This window comes from Pogona vitticeps, chromosome 8, assembly GCF_051106095.1.
Source record: "Pogona vitticeps strain Pit_001003342236 chromosome 8, PviZW2.1, whole genome shotgun sequence".
Taxonomy (NCBI): domain Eukaryota; kingdom Metazoa; phylum Chordata; class Lepidosauria; order Squamata; family Agamidae; genus Pogona; species Pogona vitticeps.
Window position 1 is genome coordinate 20,651,632 of NC_135790.1, and position 22,920 is coordinate 20,674,551.

General features: G+C 41.5%; 1 protein-coding gene across 1 annotated transcript in view; it reads left to right on the plus strand.

Moving 5' to 3' along the window:
* BARX2 (BARX homeobox 2) overlaps positions 1 to 20,938 on the plus strand; it is a 53,214-nt gene extending 32,276 nt beyond the window's left edge. The window contains exons 2-4 of the mRNA XM_020791716.3: positions 10,117 to 10,414; positions 16,875 to 16,959; positions 17,508 to 20,938. Of these exons, the coding sequence (XP_020647375.3) occupies positions 10,117 to 10,414; positions 16,875 to 16,959; positions 17,508 to 17,744 (620 nt within the window). The 3' untranslated portion in view covers positions 17,745 to 20,938. The remainder of the gene's footprint in view (positions 1 to 10,116; positions 10,415 to 16,874; positions 16,960 to 17,507) is intronic.
* Positions 20,939 to 22,920: the final 1,982 nt, after the last annotated feature.

Here is a 22,920-nt window from a genome sequence, read left to right on the forward strand (position 1 = left end):
GTCCCACCTCCCTGTCTGAGTGGACAATCAGTACGCCTTCATAGGCAGATGAGTGGTATATCCATCCATCCATCCATCCATCCATCCATCCATCCATCCATCCATCCATCCATCCATCCATCCATCCATCCATCCATCCATCCATCCATCCATCCATCCATCCATCCATCCATCCATCCATCCATCCATCCATCCATCCAGCCAGCCAGCCAGCCAGCCAGCCAGCCAGCCAGCCAGCCAGCCAGCCAACCAACCAACCAACCAACCAACCAACCAACCAACCAACCAACCAACCAACCAACCAACCAACCAACCAACCAACCAACCAACCGAGGTTCATGCCCATCTCTAATCTTGAGGCATTTCATGGAAACCTCTGACCTCATCATATCTAAAGAATTCTGTGTTGGAAAGGTGCAGAGCTAAACAATTCGAATATAAAAGAGTTATGAATGCTGTGTGAAAAACTAGCACAATGGAACTGAAGAGTGACCATGAGGAAGTTAAATAAAATATGCACTCTGGTTCAGCAGGTTTCATCTTAGTTCCTTATGATATTTAACTTTCACATAATATAAAGCATATTGGAGTTCCAATGTTTATCAACACAGCTGAATTTGTCTTACTTGTATTATCATTTTCACCTACAAACAAAGGACCTACCTCTACAAATCGGGACTAGAATATCCTCCAAGGATTTCAGCATACCATCTGCCTGGTCTCAACCATTTTATCTTCACAAAAGCTCTGTGAGATGTTAGGTAATAAGAGAGGGACCAGCCCAAGGTCATCTAATAAGCTTCATAGTTCACTGGGGATTTGAGTTTGGGACGCACCACTTGCAGCACCCTTAAATACATGAGCAGCGAAGTCAAGAAACCAACTGATCGAATCTCATCCCATCCATAAAATGACTGGGTAACATTTGACTAGTCACAGTCCTTCCTTGACCAACCTACCTACGTTATTCTTAGAAGGACTATGGAGAGTGCTGTATGAAAACCACCTGCACTGGATGCTTGGGGGAAAGGACACTGGTCATTACTGCCACTTTCCAGCCTTTTGCCTTTGGTGCTGTTAATGAATCTCCATGGAAAAAGAGAAAACAGCCAGCAGAGTAGTATTCAACATGGTACAAAATCTTCCACCCTCTATGAATGATATTTAAACCATGTGGTTTCTTGGGATGTAGCCAGACTGGTAACTAGCCGTGAAGATTAGGAATATAGGAACTGCTTTATACTGAGTGACACCATTGGTTTCTCAAAGCTGGTACTATCAGCTCTGTCAGTGGCTCTCCTGGGTTACAGGAAGGATTCTTCCCTAATTCTACCTAGCAATCACCATTTTTGTTAGCAGTCTGTGCCCAAGCACTAGATTTCAAGATCAATTGAGAGGATGGTGCATTTAGGGAGGCTTTATGGTTCAGCTTTCTTTCTGGATTTGTTATATTTTGATCCTGCTCTTTGCACGTTGATCGATGCATTGTAACTGGCTGGCTGGCTAGCTAGCTAAGTCAATTGGCCATGCCCCCGGATTTTAAGAGTTCAATTCTCCATTGCAGTTCCCAAGTGTAGAGCCATCCTATGCAGCCTCGGGCAAGCTTTCTAATCCCAGGGTACCTCCAGAAGAGAATGCTAAACCAATTCTGTGTATGCTTTCATTATTATTAATATTGTGCTTAGTTTGTACTTACTGCATTGTTTATGAACTTGGGAATATTTTGTGAAAGCACCTTTTCCCCTCCTCCCCTGGCTCTTTCAATGTGATGTATTTTAACAAGAAATGTTTATTTATTATGAACTACTCTGGCAGTTCATGGGTAGTTTGCTGAAGGAAAGTGCCACACAAAGAAAAGAAAATCATATTGGAAAAGGGATTTGCAGTCAATGGGGCTTAATTCCAAGTAATTTTTTTTTTTAGGATCAGGGTGCCAATAAATGAAATGGAGCTGGAGATGTAAAGCGACTTGCTAAAGGTCACCCTCTGAGTCAGAGCCCAGAATAGAACTTGTGTCATTTGAGTTTATGGCCAATGTCTTATCCGTTGGACTCAATTAATGGCTTAGGCTTTTAGCTTATGGCTCCACCTTTAAATTTAATCCCTTGACTTGTGCTTCAAGAATGGTACTGTCCACACCAGAGAAGGGGGAACAAGTAGCCTTCCAGATTCCATTGGACTAAAACTTCAGTCAATTCTTGATGACGGTGGGTGGGACTTGAAGTCTAAGATCTTGTGAAACATATATTCCTTATTTCTTGTGGATACTGATCAGTGTTGCTTCTCTAAGGACACAGACAGAAGTTGTTATGAACTGCTTGGGACTAAAACAGGGACCTCTTTGCAGTAAAACCATGTACTATTGTCACCAAAGTCCTGTGCAGATGTACAAAAAAATACATTAATTCAGAAGTGTGAGAAAAAAGAGTGTTTCAGCCTCATCCCCTGCCTGTCACTGTCAGCTATATGTGGAACTTCTCAGGATATCCATTTGCTTAGACAGATTCCTTATGTAGAAGCACCTTCATCTTCCCATGGTCCACCGATGGGGCTAGAACAGTGGTTCCTAACCTTGAGTAATACAGGTGTTCTTGGACTAAAATTCCCAGAAATTCCCGGCCAGCACAGCTGGTAGTGAAGGCTTCTAGGAGTTGCAGTCCAAGAACACCTGGGTTATCCAAGATTGTGAACCACTGGTCTAGAATGCTCCTGTTGCTCCCGTTCTCAAATTGACCCCCTTTAAAGTGTCCAAATAGGGCCTTGACCTAAATATATTGTCCTTTGAGTGAGAATTAAACCAGTAACATAATAGTGGCTGAATGAAAAGTTCAATTTCAGTACATTGACACATGAAAAGCACAATTTTCAAGATGTCTACCCAGGAGAAGCCTCACTGGGATCAATGTGATGTACTCACAGGTAAGTATATATAGGACTGTAGCTTATATATCCTACAGTTCTCTGCTGTATCAGCTAAAAGATTGAAGTTCAAAACAGTTTGTTGTTATTAAGAACAACACATCAAGTGCACAGCACAAGGAGCACCAAGGAAAACCACTACAAATTAAAACTGTAGAAGTGTCTGCCCGAAAGTCAAATACCTGTCAGAAAGAGAGATTTTTTTGCAGACCCCTGAAAAAGAAGGAGCTTTTGCGACCACTTTAGGAAGAAGGAAGGATATTTTTGGTACCATGACTGAAGATCCAAATACCTAGCTTCCCAACTTTCTTTAAAATAAGATGAGAAGTACTTGATGGTTACACTTATTATACTTAAGTAGATGGTGATTATGAAGTGACAGAAGCTGACCCTGTGGTCATCACCATTGGTGCGTCTGAAAATGTGCAAGACGTATACTCAGCTAGAGATGTGAAGGCTCAGGAAAAAAAGCCAAGAGAAATAAATGCGGGAAGCCATATTTTCTGTTCGGCAGACATGTGTCTGCAAAAAAGGAACAAGAATCATGATTGCCTTTGGTCCTTTAGAGAAAGACACCAGACAAGCCTCAGCAGCATCAAGTAGACAGGGCTGTTTTCTGCCAATTTTTAATTGCTTGCCAATATTATATATATATATATTACTCCTCCCGTTTTAGCAAAAATAGGCCTGTCTGGAATTGACGTCCACCCTCTGAGATGCCTTGTTATTTCAGACTTGATGTCTGGATTTAGGCTTCAAGAGTACAGTATTTTAAATCCTCGGGGGAGAGGGGAGAATCCTGGCTCTGGTGGCTGCAAATGGAACTCAGATTGTTAGAATCCTGAAAAATTGACAGGGAAATAAAGAGAAAGACATGGTGAAATTGTCTATAATTAATAGACAATTATATACAGCCTTATTTGCAATCTTGGCTAACTTAGAAAGTAGATAGAAAATGAAGATGCTATCAGGAGGAGGTTGAGGACAGACAGAGCTTTTGTTCTTCTTAAAGTACTCTACACTAATGTAATTGGCATTTACCCGGCTTCCAAATAGTAATCCCCTTGCCTCTGTTAGTTTAGTGCTTTTTGTGTGGCTTTCCACTCCTTTCTGTCCCTCTTAAAAGCATGGTTTACTTTTAGTCCCCCTTTGTGCCAGGGGATGAGTGGGTAGCACTATTTTATGATGATGATGATGACACTATGACAGTTCCCGTTTGAAATTAATGTCTGTAATGAGAGCCTGCCACTCAGAAGTCTTCAATTAACAGACCTTGTCTCGCCAAAATAAAATTTCAGCAGAGAAGTCCTTGATTTTGTTTATTGGTGCTAACTGTTTTTATTGCAGGCTCTTCCCATCACTTCAATATCATAATTTTTTTATTATTTTAATATCTTGATTCTGTTTTGGTTGTTCTTTTCTCTCTTCTTATTGTACTTTTTCTGCTTTCATTGATTTCTTCTGTTTTTATCTTTGACCCCAAGGGCATTGCCAGTTGAGTTATTACATAAGCATTTTAAATAAATACACAAGTGAGATCATCACAGGAATAGGTTGTCTTCTTTATGAATGGGTAGCTAAAGTGGGGAGTTGGATTCTTCAAAAGCTGCCTCTGGATAGAACAATCCTTTCATCATTAAGAAGTCCCTTTTATCCTAGTAATGCAGGAAAATCTGAGTTGAATTCTTCGCTCCGGAATGATCCCAATTTATTAGAGTCAAATTTCTGGATTCAACCGATTGTTTTGAATCTTAAAGAACGTATGGGCAGCGTAGTACATGAAAAAGATTGTTGAAATCATAACTGAAATGAAACATATGAACAGGACAAAATAATCATTGTTTCTCATAACACAACTTGGGATCAACCAACAGAAGTGACAGACAGAAGCTTGAGACCAAAAAAAGTTATTTTTTTTTAAAAAAAACACAGACATAAAAATAGTTTTATCCATGAAATTTCTTGAAAAAGAATGAGCAAGAGCATCAACAAGATGAAACAATAACTGCTAAATAGGTATTAGTCATGATAACATAAAAATGGAGTTTTTCAATAGCTTTTATCTAAAGTTTTGCAAGAAAACCTCAGATAAATTTAGCTCTGAGCTACCTGACATTCTTTGATTTGGCAAAGCTTCTTAATAAGCATTCATTTATTTTTCTTCACAGGCAAACAAAGCAAGAGAGAGCAGTGCAAAATGCTTGTAAACTGTTTAGCAATGAGAAATATCTTTCTGATGTTGACATAGATTTAGGAATATAAGAAGAACGGATGCCTATTATATTGGCATTTATGGATGTAGTGAGGATTTCAAGGTCAGCAGGTGGAGCCGAAGACCCATATGTTGGGTTTCCAGATGTTGGCAGGCATGCCCTTGGATGGCTGGATGCCTAGCAAACACTGTCAAATTCTCCTGCCAATTTTGGAAGTAGCACGAGGAAACGTGTCAACACCAGTTGTTTCTCCTGATTCACTCCTGTTGCACAAAAGCTGGGAAGACAGGCAGCCTTGGCTTAAAGCTGGGCACAAAGAACAGAGCTCTTCAAAATCCCCCCTTGGATTTATAGGCAAAATAAACCGAGGGGCCACTTTACTTATTTCTATAAGACAAGGAGAAGCTTTTCTTGGGTGATAATCATGTGCAGTGAAAGTAAAGGTAAAGGTAAAGGTTCCCCTTGACAATTTTTGTCCAGTCGTGTTCGACTCTAGGGGGTGGTGCTCATCCCCGTTTCCAAGCCATAGAGCCAGTGTTTGTCCGAAGACAATCTTCCGTGGTCACGTGGCCAGTGCGACTTAGACATGGAATGCCGTTACCTTCCCACCGAGGTGGTCCCTATTTATCTACTTGCATTTGCATGCTTTCGAACCGCTAGGTTGGCGGGAGCTGGGACAAGCAACGGGAGCTCACTCCGTCGCGTGGATTCGATCTTATGACTGCTTGGTCTTCTGACCCTGCAGCACAGGCTTCTGCGGTTTAGCCCGCAGCGCCACCACGTCCCAGAAAGTAGCACAGTCTAATTCCCCCTTGCTTTGGAGATATAGGCAAGAGAGAGGCAACAGTCTGGACAACGTAGCCACCATTTTGTATAGTCCATCATTGCCTAGACCTAAAATCATTCATTGGACATTGGACAGTGTCTTCAAAACTACCAACATGACTTTGACCCAACTCTGGGAGGCAGTGGAAGATAGGAGGGCTTGGCGTGCTCTGGTCCATGGGGTCACAAAGAGTCAGACACAACTTAATGACTAAACAACAACAACAAAATCATTCAAGAACACTGTGTTGTGTGTGTCGGGGAGAATTATGAAAAACCTTTTATTCCCTCTCTTTCTCTTTCTTACGCACATGCATGCACACACACGTACACACACAGAGTGTATTTGAAGCAAAGCCTTCAAAGTTTTCTTCTTCTTCTGATGGTTGTGTGTGTGAGAAAGTGAGAGGGAGAGAATTCTAGAAATGTATTCTGAGACATTTCAGCTCTAGTCCAGTTTGGCTCCATTTTGAAAGTGTGCAACCTCGTTCTAAGGACATGGAAGAAACTGCTTCTCCTCTTTCTTTCACTCCTAGGTATGCGGCAATAGCAAACAGTTAATGCTACTCTGCTCTATTGACAATTTGAAAACATCACGGCTGCAATCCTATGATGCTTGTTGAAGGAGCTTTTTGCTAGCAAACAGAAATAGGATACGACAGCAGTAAAAACTCTTCTGTCTTAAATATTCTAGGGAAGAGAGTGATTATTCTAACAAACAAGATTGTCTCTCTCTCTTGCATACCTTTTCCATTTGCCGGTCCCATATCTTTTCTGTTTTTTCCCAATGGATTAGGATGATTGCTCCATTACTCCCTTTTGCTCAAATTGTCCTGGCTTTCTAATATTACAGTTATTCATGCTACACCCTGTTTGAACACCACCCAAGTAGGAAAATAAATATTATATATTGATATATAATATCCTTCACTAAGCTCCTTAGAAGCTGGTCTCTTGTAAAAAATTGTTTCCCTCTGCAAGTTTCACTCATCTAAAACTTCTTGGTGGTTCCTGAGCTTCACTAATTTACTGCTTTTTAATGGTTTTTTGGTTTCTTCGGTGCCTTGTTTGAAAAACAGGAGGGTAAAAGAAAAAGTTTTGGGTAGCAATGACTTTGTAGAAACCTTAAAAAAGGTATCTGAAGGAAAAGGTTTTGGCCTGCACAGATACGGTCTGGCATCTTTAAAAGAAGTTAAAATGATGACATTATATATTTATGGCCATTTATTCTTACATTATATTGACATAATTGAATAATGTCTTGAATAAAATGTGGTTTTAACAGGCCGTTAATCTTTGGTTTTCACATTATTCTGAATTTTGCAATTCAAGTATGTAGTTTTTAGAAGAGATGGTGTGCTAATCTGTGCTGCCATATCTGGCCAAAAAAACAAAAGAAACATAAAAAAATATATAATAAACTTGATCCATGAAAGCTCACATTAAAATATAGCAGTTAGTCTTTAAGTTGACACAACATTTTTGTCTTCTTTATTTTTTTTCCGTTTGTTTTAGGCATCAAATGCAATTGAAAAGTCATATTTAAGGTCAAAGGTTCACACAACTGTGTAATTTTAAGAGCAAGCCCATCTAAGAATGGCAGCAAAGAAAATTCAAGCTCAGTATCTAAAGATTAACCTTTATTTCCTATTACATTATGTGTTGTTTGCTTGTGATTTTGAGGGGCAGCTGCAGTGAAATGATCCATTGCGATGAACATTGATTTTTTGCTGTAGGTTATTTTTACGATGAAGTATGGCATGAAACATATGCCATGGCAATATATTTAAAAAATGGAAACATTCAGACATGATATGAAGGGCAAAAATTCTGTTATGTACCTTTGTGCTGTCATAAATTGGATCAGATAATTAATTTAAATTAACTTAAAGCTAAACTGCTTCAGGTTCTAAGGGCTCCCTCTTGCCATGGGGAACCTTTTGAGAGCCTAAGAATGGGGAAGGCAAGAGAGACTTTAAAAGTGAAAAAACAAAACATAGCTGACCTGCTATGCCGGCATTCCCCATCCTGGGGATGGCAAATCAGCAGCAATGTCTGACTTCTAAAGTCTCCTGCCCGCAAGGCTCCCAAAGACTTATTTGGGGCAAGAGAGCGCCTTTGGGAGCCTCGGAAGCTGAAACAGGGAGAAAAGCTTTACATTATTTTCAGTTCATTGTTTTCAGCGCCTTGATCCAAATTATGCCAGCGCAAAGCTATGCAATGGGATTTTGCAGATAGATAGCTAGATAGCTAGATGGATGGATGGATGGATGGATGGATGGATGGATGGATGGATGGATGGATGGATGGATGGATGGATGGATGGATGGATGGATGGATGGATGGATGGATGGATGGATGGATGGATAGTAATGTCCCTGAATCTCAATGGTATTGAGTTCAATCTGCATCAAGTTAGCAGATGTCTCAGCTCATGTGTGCTAATAAGGGACAAGGATGTTACATAGACCAGTGGTTCTTAACCTTGGGTTACTCAGATTTTTGAACTGCAACTCCCAGAAACCCCAGCCAGCACAGCTGGTGGTGAAGGCTTCTGGGAGTTGCAGTCCAAAAACACATGAGTAACCCAAGGTTAAGAACCACTGACATAGACCAGCATGGTACAGGCATACGTTGACTAGTAGGATCCTCTAAAACAGAGGACATGGTACCTTCTCTTACAGAATGTCCACTGTATGCAGATCTGAGAGGCCGATACCTTGAACTCTTAACAACTGGGATCAAGAACGCTTCCCCTTTATGTATAGCTTTATTTCTGCTAGTTAGCACGGAGTATTATACATCCTATAGGACTGCTAAATTCATTAAGCGAGCTGTGGAAAGACAGAACTTATTACCTGCTTCACAGGTTTTTCAAGTTAATTTCACATCTTGTTAAATTTTTTTGAGAATGCTTGATTGGTTATTTTATGCCCATTATTGTCTTATTTTTTTTATTCTTGTTTACATTAGATTTCAGATACTATTTTTAGAATTGGTTTAATTTCTCTTGCATACAGCCCGATCGGCTATAAACCAATAAAGCATGTATGTCTGCTTACATATTCACATATAAACATACGTTTGCCCAGTTGTTTAAATGGAAGAGAACAAAAACATGTTAAATAAAGGAAAGAATGAAAAAAAGCATACATGTTCCAGGGGTAAAATAGAAATTCTTGGTTCAGTCCTTAGTATCTTGTGGAAAGGTTTTTTTTAAAAGTACAGTAGGAAAAAAATCCAAGACCAACGATAGCTGCTGCCAAACTGATTAAAAATTATTGAGCTGGGAATTGCCTTTCTCCAAACAAAATCTTTGGTTTGTTTAGCTCCGTACTGTCAGCACGGGCTGGCAGCAGCTGTCCCAGAATTTCAGACAGTCTTGGAAAAGTAATTGTTTGGAAATGTTACTGTGACTCCCAGAATCTTCCAGATAGGGTTGATTTGAGTTGGTGCACTCCCCAGAAAATAACTTCTGCAAGAATTGGTCATTACTTCAGTATGCCATCTTCTATCTTAGACTGTGATCACACCAGGAAATAGATCATGTTCTGGACTACTTATGGAGCAGTCTAATGCAATCTTTTCCCTGGTGATCACACAGGGAAATGTGCCCCATCCTTCTCCCAGTGCAGACCTTTCTGGTCAAGCTGTAGGGGTTCTGTTTTTGGGTGCTGGGCTGGGGCGATTCCACAGAAGAAAGAGGAATCATTTGAAAGGCAATTGTAACCATTAGAACAACTCTCTCTGGTGTGATTTGGTGTGTGCCTTTGCAGTTGTCTGACTGCACTCTTAAATGTTTTACATCAAAAGCAAAGCAAAAGGAGCCTCGTGGTGTAGTGGTTAAACTGCAGTACTGCAGCTAAAACTTTGCTCGTGACCTGGGTTCAATCGGAAGTATCTGGCTCAAGGTTCACTCAACTTTCCATCCTTCTAAGGTTGGTGCACTGAGTACCTAGCTTGCTGCAGGGAGGGCAATGTGTCACCTGCATTGCAAACCTCCCAGAGAGTGTTTTTAAGCACTATGGGGTGATATATAAGCAGCACACTTTGCTTTTTGCATCAACCCAAAGTTTTGAACCCTTAACATGAAATACCCAGCAACCCCGATCAGCAATGTGTTGATCCCTTTCTTTGTCCATCCCTTGTTTTTCCCCAGGCTCCCCTTCTTTGAGGGCCTACCCGCTCATCTCTGTGATCACCAGGCAGCCCTCAGCAGTCTCCCACTTCATTCCTGCAGCAAGCACTTCTCAAGTTCTCTCGCCGCATCCTCCCTCGGGAAGCACTTGCTCAGAGACACCGGCCAGGGAAACTCATGGGAGCAGCGAATCGGAGACCGAGCAGCCCATCCCTCGTTTGAAAAAGCCTCGGCGCAGCCGGACCATCTTTACAGAACTCCAGCTTATGGGGCTAGAGAAGAAGTTCCAAAAGCAGAAGTATCTTTCCACACCGGACAGGTGGGTTGAGCAGGTGGGCAGTGCAAGGTCCTCACAATATGGAAAATTCCATTATTAAATCAAACAACACAGAGGGAAGGGACCATGGCTGGAGGCAGGGCAGAGAATAGACAGAAAAGAATGGGGAGAGGTGATGGAGGAAGAGAGAGGAACGGAGGGGGCATGCTATGGTGTGGAAACTGACTACAATGCATTCTTGAAGGCTTTCACAGCTGGGATCCGATGGTTGTTGTAGGTTTTTTGGGCTGTTTAGCCATGTTCTGGAGGTTTTTCTTCCTAATGTTTCACCAGTCTGTATGGCCGGCATCTTCAGAGGACAGGAGTTAGAACTCTGTCTGTGTTCGGGTGTAGTGCGTGGGATAGTTGAGTATTTGTACCTGTAGGATCAGCTTTTTGTCCTTTTCAGGAGATTGGGTGATTATGCCTGGCTCCCAGCACTGGAAAATACAGCCTGCAAAAAGGTCAACGAACTCTACCCAGCCACAAGGACCCATGATCACTGCACACAATAGACTAGCTAATGACACCCATCGATCACAGTGACAGATCATCTCCCCCTTATCACAAGAATACACACATAACAAAAAAACACCCTGATCACCATACATACCAGACAATTTATCTTGAAAGGTAACCTACAACAACCAAACTGACTAGAGCTATGGAGGAGGAGGATGAGCAGGGGGAGCAGGATCTCTTCTCAATTATCTCTGAGTGCACGACATGCAACCATGGGCTCAAGTTATAGGAAGCCAGATTTCAGTTGAGTATCAAGAAAAACGTCCTAACAGTTAGAGCAGTACAGCAATGGAACCGATGACCTCAGGAGGTGGTGAGCGCTCCAACACTGGAAGCATTCAAGAGGAAACTGGACAACTATCTGCCCGATATCCTTTGATTTGTATTCCTACATTGAGTAGGGGTTGAGACTCAGTGCCCTTATAGGCCCCTCCCAACTCAATTATTCTATAGTTCTATGGACGTTTAGCAGGAATAAATGTGGATCAATGGAGGAACGGGACCACAGTTCTACTCTCCACAATCAACCGTAGCTTTCAGCCCTACTGATCTTCATCAAGATATACAGCACAGAGCTGTGGATGATGCAGAAAAAGCCTAACAGTTCCAAAATACATGGCCAGGTTCGTTTGTTAAAAATCAGTTTCAAAATGGGGGCTGCAGGTTAAAGTCCAAGATGTAGGTTTCAGATTCCGTTTCTGGTGGTGTGGATTGTAACATCCCAATCTTCAGGGTCCCAGGAAACTGTTTTTTAAGCATCACTTAAGATTACTGTGAACGTCCCAGAATGAAAGATAGAATTATGAAGAATAACGTTAACATCATTGGTGCTCAACAATTAAACAGTGATTTTTTTAAAAAAATGTTGAATTAAAAAAACACACACACAATTGGGGGCAGTGAATTATTTCTTGATGAAATTATTCCCAGGCGCCAATACCATGAGCGTTAATTTTCCATAAACATATAAAAGTCAAAGAGGAAGACGATCATGGTTTGTGGATGCCATCAAACAGAGACAGGCGTTAGGCAACCTCATCTTTATGGGGGCTATTCTCTGATGCCAGTAACTGGCTCCAGGATTTTGAGCAAGGTATTTCCAACAAGCCGTACCATTTGGTAAAGGGAAGCAGGTTGTGGATGCTGTGCCAGCAGAGAGTAATGTTCATGTGTTGAAGGCTAAAGTTGAGTTTGCTAGAAAACCTAACCTGTATGCTCTAGTTCCTTCTCCCTTATGGTGCAGGCTGCCATCTTCTTCTTTTCTTCAGACATCCCAAGATTTTTCTTTTTGGTCGAGGGAGTTTGAAAGACCCTCTTAAAATTCTCATTTTGAGGAGGTGGACCCTCCATACCTTTTTTAAAAAGAGTTTTATCTCCCGGGCTAGAAAAATGTACTGGCATGAACGTGGACAATAATCTATCGAAACGTTTGTTAATATGGAATGTCACGGCTTCTGGTTTTCTTTGAATCTCTCTTAATGCCACTCACACGCTTCATAAACTATCAGCGATGATCAAGTAAAATGGAAGTGGGGTATATTTTAATCGGGCTTAGAGTAAGGAAACAAAACTTTCATTTTAAACATTCTTCTGCATTTATCTTGAAAGGTAACCTTTGAAGTAAAAACCGTAAACACCCACTGGATATCACTTTATATAGTTATTGTAGTACAAAGGCTTTCCTTTTCATCTTCCTCACTTGTAGAGAAGATATAATTAATTTGAACATCTCTTCCTGTGGAAATAGGGATATATTTACAATATTCTACTTACATATGAATAACAGAGCAAGCTCATCAACTGTTTCGTGTGCCACAGTAGCTTTATGCACTGACGTAAGCAAGCAGATGCTGGAGTTTAGATGTCCCAAAATATTCACTTACATCTTGTAAGATCAGTCGGCGCTGTGTGCTCAGCCTATCAAAGGATGTTTCCCATGGGATTTATGCCTAGACCAAGGGAAAAAAAGTTCCTCATTCTGCAATTGGCTGAGAAGGAACCTGTCCGAGGCATAACAGAATGCTTGCTTGTTATGATCTTCTCAGCTGTCCGGGTGCTGAGAGCATCATGATGGCTTCTAAGCACATGAAGAGGAGACTTCTGTTGGTTGAGTGTTTGCTTGCATGATAAGATCAGATTTCAAAGGATCCCTCCTTAGAATCAAAGGCTATATGAATAGATCATATCTGTGGAAAATACATACCAGACAATGGGAGTCCTTGATATATGTGTGCATGTCCTTATGGATTTACGTACAGTGATAATTAACAAGGAAGAGAGAGAAACTGGTTTGATTCTTTATACCCTTTGAAGGGTGACTTATATATTTCCATTAGTTGGTACAAAGAAGAAATAGGTGCTGGTGGTGAGTAAGGGAAGAAGGACATCAGTTGCTCCTTCTTTCACAGTTCAGAGAATGTAATCGCTGAATCTAGACCTAGCATCATCAGAACAGTTTGCAATGACACAGATGGATTCTCTTTCAAGGAAATTTTGGATATGGGCTGCCCAGTCTGTACTGGAACCCTGCTTGGGAGGTACATTCACCATTGTTACATCCAGATGACATAAAAGTAGTCCCATGTTGATCAAATGTGTTCCAGCATTTGAAAGGAGCCTCGTGGCGCAGTGGTTAAACCGCTGTACTGCAGCTAAAACTGTGCTCACGACCTGGGGTTCAAATCCCAGGTAGCCGGCTCAAGGTTGACTCAGCCTTCTATCCTTCCGAGGTCGGTAAAATGAGTACCCAGCTCGCTGGGGGGGGAGCAATGTGTAGCCTGCATAATTAACTTGTAAACTGCCCAGAGAGTGCTTGAAGCACTATGGGGCGGTATATAAGCAGCACACTTTCCTTTTTTTTTTCTTTTGCTTTCTTGAGGCGTTCACCACTTGACAGCAAGGTGTATTTTCCCCAGTTTTTGTACTGGGATGGGGCAGAGTTTAGCGCTCTGACACTTTGCTGTGAAGTCCATTTCCAAGTTAATTAGAAGTGCACGTGCACACACACACACACACACACACACACACAGAGAGAGAGAGAGAGAGAGAGAGAGAAACCACAGAGATATCAAGAGGAAAATGCTCCAGAAGAGAGACTCTGCAATAAAACTAGAATTCTAACAATTTTCCCCAATGATTTTAAAGGTTCTAAAATTGTGTGTTCAAAGTCATGGATTTTAAAACGCTGTTCAGATGCTAATTGCAGTAAGGCCAATTCTCCTTCACCACATAATGCTAAACTATGATGTGGAATTATATCCAGATGGGTCAGCCTTAATAGGGGTACAAAAGATAAATAAACTTTCCCTTTCTTTTTTATTCTCCTACTCATTTCTTTCTCTCCACAAGTGATTTTGCCAATTCAGAGGTCATGCTCTTCATATTCCAACGGCTTGGTATCTGTTATCAGGGTGGATGTCCCCCCAAAAGAACCGTTTGCCTTCAGAGGCCAGGCACAGTCAATTTCCAGAGACCTTCCATGGTTGGTGTGCAGGAATTATGGATCCCCTTAATCGTTGCTCCATATTCATAAAGGCTTATGATGGGTGGTTAACACAGAGATAGAACCTCACACAACTGGTTGGGGGGCACTGTCAATTAAGTACTCTGGTGGCAGCTGCTACATGATTTTCCCACCGCTCATAAGCCTTGGCTTTGTTCGTGGCTGAGCCTGATGAGAAAGCACTGCTTCAGCCGTTCTCCAACTCTCTCTGTGTGTTTGTTGTTTGGTTTCCCAGGCGACACTTGTTGTTTTTATAACAGGCACAGCAACAAGTTTGGAAGAGCTGTACAGGTAATCTAGCTGCCATGAGGCACATCCCCACAGGGAGCATACATCTTTGCCAAGAAGCAACTATGTCTTTCAGTCCTTTCCAGATACCTGCGCCATCAACCCTAGGCATTGAGGAGTCAGGTAGCAGGGATGAAAAGTTGATGAGCTTAGAGGGTTGGCTGAATTGAGCCGGATGCACCAATGGTATGACATTTAACTCAGCATTAGATGAATACCTTCATTCCTATCTTTCTATCTACCGAGATACATTTTAAAGCTGGAACTAAGCTGTACAGTGACAGATTTTACTTTCTTGGGCTCCATGATCACTTCAGATGGTGACAGCAGCCATGAAATTAAAAGACGCCTGCTTCTTGGGAGGAAAGCGATGAGAAACCTGGGCAGCATCTTAAAAAGCAGAGACATCACCTTGCCGACAAAAGTCCACATGGTCAAAGCTATGGTTTTTCCTGTAGTGATGTATGGAAACGAGAGCTGGACCATAAAGAAAGCTGACTGCCGAAGAATCGATGCTTTTGAATTGTGGTGCTGGAGGAGACTCTTGACTGCAAGGAGAACAAACCTATCCATTTTGAAGGAAACCAACCCTGAGTGCTCACTGGAAGATCCTGAAGCTGAGGCTCCAATCCTTTGGCCATCTGATGAGAAGACTCCCTGGAAAAGACCCTGACATTGGGAAAGTGTGAAGGCAAGAGGAGAAGGGGATGACAGAGGACAAGATAGTTGGATAGTGTCACCGAAGCTACTAAAATGAATTTGACCCAACACCGGGAAGCAGTGGAAGACAGAAGGGCCTGGTGTGCTCTGGTCCATGGGGCCACAAAGAGTCGGACATGACTTAAGGACTAAACAACAACAACAACAAGCTCTACCAGATTGTATTCACACTCATTCAAGGAAAAGCCTCCATGCTCTTGTAGGCCAACCAAGATATTAAAATGTTGTGATGCACAAACATTGGATGTCCCTCTGAGACAAACTGACTTGGCAAACTGCAGAGTGATTCATAATCATCGACTGTGCAAGAGTTGGTGTGTGAGATGTGACAGAGTACATAAGGTTTCCTTTATGTCAACATCACACCTTTCAGTTTCTGATTCACTGTGGTTTTCAGTTCATTGAAATGGCACAGGCCTAAATAACATGCAGGAGCATCAGGTTTCATCCACGTTTATTTGTTAAATGAACTTCATCTAAGCAACCTTATTATTTTGCTCCATCCTCCATCAGTGGGACTATGGATTAGAAGATGAGTTACATAAACACGGTACTTACTTTTGGGGGAAAAGCTCCTGAAGCTTTTTGACTTAATTTAACATGGGGTCCAGTTAAGCTAAATCCAGTTGAGAGCGGATTGGACAGCAAGATGAACTTTGCACCACCTCTATCGCTTTCAAAATCAAGTCAACTATTCCATATTGCACAATTAAATCACATTGGCTGAAATCCAGTAGCAAGAGCAGGCTCATCAAATCAATGGAATTTATGGAGGAGTTGACTCTAAATCCTCATTGATTAAATGGCTCTTCTACTTTCTGCATACTGCCGGATTTCAGCCATTGTGTTAAAAGAATTTCCAAAAGACAAGAGGGAGAATGTAATCTGGAATCTTCTGATAAATCTTTGGTGATTTGCTGCACTACATCATGGGTTTCCAACTGTCACCTTCACAGGTCCAAAAGAAACTCTAAATCTGTGTATGCACAATAAAACATTCCTATGATCATGTAATTATTCATATCCAGCTATTCAACATTAGAGAGAAAGTAGACTTTATGTTCTAATTTTCTTGATACATTATCTGCCGTCACTGGTCATCTGTTTTTATTTTTTCTCCTACTGGAACTGAAAAACATCTAGGATTTGGGTTTTTCGACTAGAATCCTGTTGGTGGTCTCATAAGGTTTGTGTAGCTGATTGTAGCTAACTAATGCATGGTCATGTAACTCATCTGAAATTTGGTTTGGCACCGTGTCATTTAGCTACAATTAGCCGATACAAGTTATACAAACCTCATCTGAACACCAGTACAACGTTAGCTCTTTATTTCTTTATGTGAACAATACATTAACAAGGTTACCATTTCCAATGGTCTGTTCATCTTGTTACCATCCTTCATATCATTAATTGGGATCTCTTCATTTCTAGGCTGGATCTTGCGCAGTCCCTGGGCCTCACTCAGCTCCAAGTGAAGACTTGGTACCAGAATCGCAGGATGAAATGGAAAAAAATGGTAAATCTCAGAATTGTTGGACTTATATATGACTAAGTCTCACATAGATCTAAGGATTAAATCTAGATCCAGCTCATAATATACAGTGGCCAGGATCCAGTTGGAATACTCGCATGTACAACAGCAACCACATTACAGCAAGAAATTAAAAGAATATGGACACTAGATCAAGCTATCCTCCTTCCCACAGTAATTTTAGCAACTGGAGCTGTTTCAAATGGTTACTAATTTAAAATGATCTTTGGTTACTAATATAAAATGATCACCAAAACCTGCCAATTTGCTTCTTGTAATTCAAATATCAAGGATTTCACAAACATCTCATATCTCCTGCAAAATTTTAAGCCTTGATTCCTAATTTTTAGTCTTGACCCTTTGGTCCTCCCCCAAGCAATGCTAAGAAATAAGAATAATGATTGTGATAAGTATTTATATATTTATATATTTAAAATATGTTTACTCTGCGTTTTCCTTGAAGGGACCCAAGGCAGCTAAGTACAATGGAATTTCCATACCATGATAAATTCTCCATGTGCTTTTTGCTCTAGGTCTTGAAAGGTGGGCAGGAAGCTCCTACGAAGCCCAAAGGCCGTCCCAAGAAAAACTCCATTCCAACTTCAGAAGAGATCGAAGCGGAGGAAAAGATGAACAGCCAAGCTCAGAAACTGGTGTCGGGGGAAGAGCAGAACCAGATAAATAAGGAACAATCAGATGCTTCCTCAGAAACACAGGAACCTTCTGAACCCAAAGTAGAAACAGTCCAGGAGGAGAAACCATCAAGTTAGAATGAGAGAGAGAGAGAGGAAAAGATACAGATGTGTCCCTCCACAAGTTTAATGTATAAACTGGATTCACCCACACTTTGTGCCTTAAGAATTCAACCGGTGGGGTGAATCACTATGAGGCAAAAGGGCCTGGCGTGAACAAGGACACAAAGTAAACTTTTTCTTCCTTTCCAAGGTTGTGTGTATACTTCCCACCCAATTATCCCAAGGATGGAGCTGTCTTCCCCATGACACTGCATGCTTAGAAACCTGAGACTCTGGAGCTGTGTGAAGAGCTTATCTTTCCATGGTACAATGAAAAAAAAAAGCTTTGTAGTGATGGCTCCATGCTGGAAAGACTGCCACGATTATTGCTATGATTATTCAAAGCTCTGGATAAGTTCAGAGCAGCAGTGCCAGGGAGGAATGGTGATGGGGGTGGGGGTGGGAGGTCACCCTCCCCATCATAACATCCTTCTCTAACCAGTCCTAAATTGGTACGACTCAAAAAAAGTCTTTTTAATGGAATGTTCAGGTTGTGGGAAATTGCTGTTCTGCCATGACAACACCTGGAACTGTCTTTGGGGAAAAAGGAAGAAAAATGTATTGAACAAATTTCAGACTTGCTTGGTAGATGGAGAGTTGCTTTTAGAGTTGAGGCATTCAGTGATGGCAAGAAGATGACTTTCCCAAGGGGCTCTCTTCCACTCACCGTGTCTCAAAGAGAGAAGAGTAGCAAGAAGGATGCTTGTGGTGCCACGGCACTTGAATGTGTTGACTTGGTTAGTGGTGGCGATGCAAAAGAAGCTGCACTTGACAGGGTTGGAGGGGCGAGGAGATAGGGTTGGCTTTAGTTACTAGGAGAATGGCTGCAGTTCTTGACCCTGTAGAACATATGTAGCTTGAGAATGTGTGTAGCTTGAGGTTGGCAACTCTGACATCTGCTGGGGGAGGTCATGGTGAACCATAGTGGATCTTGCTCTTCCTCCTCACTCTTGTTGCATATTCTCCTGCCCTTGTTGACCATACAGGCAGTGACAAAGGTGAGGAGATGGAGCATCCTCCTCCAGTTATCTTGTCTTCTCCATTGGTGGTGTTCTGGGCTGGGGTCAGAGGGGGAAAGCTAGCCAATGGGCAGCAGTGAGAACCTCAAGAAAGAGGTGGATGTGGGGAGCCCTGAAGTAGTTTTGCCCAAGAAGTCTCCAAAACTGGAACCTACAATAATTGAGATGCCAGCTTTTTTGTCTAGAGAGAAAAAAAATACAAGAAGTTCTTATGCTGATGGGGGTGTCCAAGTGCCTGTGTGGACGAAAAGCTCTGACAGCAAGATTTGGGACAGCAATTCATAAAGGAAATTGCATCCGAAGAAGGGAGCTGGAGTCCACCAAAGCTTATACCAAATAAAGTTCAGTGGTCTTAAGGTGCCACAGTACTCTGTTTTGCTTGAATTGAGGAAAGGATACCCAAAATCTTCATTAAATCTAGTCTTTGATCTTCTGCTCTTCCATGTCCTACTAGTAAGTTAACAGCAGCAAAGGGAAGAGCAAGTATGGGGGCCCAGTGATTGGTATACCTCCCTGAAAATGGAATATTTGGGTTAAATTATGTCATGACTAAAGGCTGGTTCACATGTTATATTTTCAACTCAGGCCTGCTCTATGTTAGGGATGAGGAAACTGTTTGAGTTCTTGAAGAATTTAGTAATACTTTTTGAACTACAATTCTAAGATTGGAACCGAGGAATTGTGGGAGAGATCGTGTATAAAAGTAATGTTTCCAAGTTCTGATTTCTGGCCATGCCACTTTCTCATATGTTTTGCCATAAGTCTGTTTCCTCCCATTTTTGAAGTTAACACAATCTGCATGAGCATTTGCATTTAGAGATGTGTTTGAGATTTTTGTGGAAAATTTGTTTCATGCTCAGTTGGTACAATTCTGCGTGCTTCCCCCAAAATATGAATTGTAAAGCAGATCTCAGTTCCTTTTTCTAAGGCCGGAATGTCATTGGAACATTCAGAGGGTGGAAAAACTGGTGGATGATAGCTAAATTCTGGTCCATACATTAGCCAAAAAGGTCACTTTTTATCAGAATTTGCAACAGTGGCTTAAGCATAGTGAGTCTAGATATGCCCCAGAATATAGTAGTGAAAAAATCCAATAGCCTCCACTCTATCACAAAGCTTCAAATAAATTAATTCACTCAATGAATCAGCCAACTAAACATGAACGCCTAAGCGTGTTTACCCAGAATGAAATCCTATTAACTTCAGTAGGATTTACTCTCTAACATGCTTAAGTTGCACAATAATGTTTAAACAAAAGGTACTAATTAGTGCTAGTATTTAAACACAAGGTAGTAAGCCATCCTTGGTGGCCCTAGAAACCCTTTCTGGAAGGTTCTAGTCATCTAGAGTAAAGGTTCCCCTTGACAATTTTTGTTCAGTCGTGTTCGACTCTAGGGGGCGGTGCTCATCCCCGTCTCCAAGCCATAAAGCCAGCATTTTGTCCGAAGACAATCTTCCGTGGTCACATGGCCAGTGCGACTTAGACACAGAACGCTGTTACCTTCCCACCGAGGTGGTCCCTATTTATCTACTCGCATTTGCATGCTTTCGAACCGCTAGGTTGGCAGAAGCTGGGACAAGCGATGGGAGCTCACTCCATCACATGGATTAGATCTTACGACTGCTTGGTCTTCTGACCCTGCAGCACAGGCTTCTGTGGTTTAGCCCACAGCGCCACCAGGTCCCTAGTCATCTAGAGTAGCTCATTTTTAAAGACACAACACAGCATCACAGCAATTTCCTCTACTGAATTTTGATCAGGGTTCAGAAGATAGGGTGTGAACGGACATAGTTCAGGCACTTAGTTAAATCTGGATGAATTCAAAGAAGTACATGATACAAGTCTGTGCAACCTCAGGTGTTTTGAGAACTCTTCTGCTTTAGATCCCTTACTCCTGTTGTTTAGGGTACTTCACTGTAAGGAACACACAACAACAACTTTAGGAAATGGGAGAAGCAAACAGGAGTATTAAGAAGACAATTTTTTGCAGGAGAAGAATTACCTTTATTTTCCAGTCCTGTGTGCCAACATTTTGATAAGCATCATGTTTCCTATAGTGTTGTTAAGCGGTGGATTTTCGCCCAAAGGCTGCAAAGAGATGTATCGAGATAACTTTAATTTTTTAATTAAAAATTAAAATATATAAATAATGGAATCGGTGAAGTCTGTCACTCTTGTCTCACATGCAGAAAAATGTGTTTGTTTGGCTTGCTTGTTGCAGAAAAATAAAACACCCTGGATTTCCCACAATCACCATCAAAAAAACAGTGCCTCGAGTTCAGCTAAATGGATTTCACAAACATTCAGACAATTTGTATTTTGGTTGGTTTTGGACTCCGCCCTAGCAATATGGGTTTAGCCAATCCTGCATGAATCTCTCCGGCTTTCTTGACACCAGTTTGGCCAAAAATGGTGGTGTAAGATGCTCTTTGCTTCTGTACTCTTCATACCGGATGTGGGTTAGAACATTCTCCTTCCCAATTCATCCAGAATTGGGCCCAGAAAATTTGAAAAAGAAAGCAAGTCATCTTTCCCCCACTGTTCATCTATTTGAGTTGCCACCTTCCCTCCCCCCTGGAAATTTTCCTGTACCATTTATCAGCTCCGTAATGAAAAAAGGGAAGATTTCTGCTAGGAAAAACTGCATGCCTCTCTTCTCCCCGCCATGCGATTTTTAATGGTGTCAGAGTGCTGCGAGGAAAAAAAACCGAGATATCTGTTATCCTGAAAAAACAAACAAACAAAAAGATTTTATCTAGCAAGAATGAGTAGAGCCTTCAACACCATTATTGCAGTGTTTTATAGTCGCATTCAGGATTTTTACTGGTCAGCCATGCAATTTTTTTTATTATACTCTACTCCATCCCTTGTTCACACTTGATATTGCGTTCTTCTTTCCCACCAGTTAGCATTTCATGACCACTAGGCATGTTCAGTCCTCTTTTCATTATTTCATCAAGGGATCCCTATACTTCACTTTCCTAAATGGTGTTTGGGCAGCTTATTTCGGCAAAATGTAGGTTCCTCTAAGCCTCCTACATGTCAATAGTGCCATTTTGATGACCAAACAATAATTAAATTATAAGTCCTTGAAAAACTGAAGTTGCCCTCGGTATATGTAATTTAAAAAGTATTTAATATTCCACCTTCCTCTTTCAAGAACGGGGACCATAAAGATGGCGGAACATCAAAATTGGAACGATATACATGGAATTAAAAAAGCAACTCTGTAATATAACCCCAAACCAGTTTTTAAAAGAGAATATTTAATAGTTCTCCATGCCAAAGGCCCAGGGGGGTCAACATGGTTTTCAACAGATGTCAAGTCACCACCAAGGACCAAAATTAAAACTTCTTATGATGTAAGGTAAGGTAATCTGAGTCTCTCGTGCCACTATTCTGAATGACACATTTTGGTTCAGAGAACCTGTGGCTGGTGGTAGAATCATTTCATCTGAGGGAAGCTTCAGCAGAATTGTGTATAATTGCAACACCCCACCTGCCAGATTTGGTCAACCAGATGCCTTGCAGCTGATGCTGAATTCTCAAGATGCCTTGAGGTGAGAAAAGAGGAAATCCAACTATTTCTCAGCTAAAACAACATTTAGATACACAAATGTTGTATGATTTAATTCAGTACACAAGCAAATACAGAAGCAAGCTGCATGTAAAAGTCCAAGCAAATTTCGAATGAAATGGCCATTTAATGATGATGATGATTGTCTTACAACTGAGGAGCCAGAAGGTTCCCTATGGATTATCAACCCCACCCTCTGTCAAGGAGACACAGTAGGGAATTGAACCCCCAACCTTAGGTTCCACAGTCTAAAAGCATGGAGCTATCCAGCAGTTCTTTAAATACACCCCAGGCTTGTAACTACAAGAAAAAGAAGCACATTTTGCAGAACAAGTGGGGAACCTTCAGGGGTCAGAGAGGGCCAGAGAAGAGATGGACATGAACCATGATTTGGTGCTTTGGTGCCTTTCAGCGGATTGGCCCCACAAGTGTTGTGCAGGTGCCCCAGATTCCCTGCCCCACATCCTCCCATGAGTGCCCATTCAGAGGAGGAAATGAGGCAGGGAAGTCCAGGGCGCTGCCTCTTGAGTGGGTATCTGCTGGAAGACACAGGGT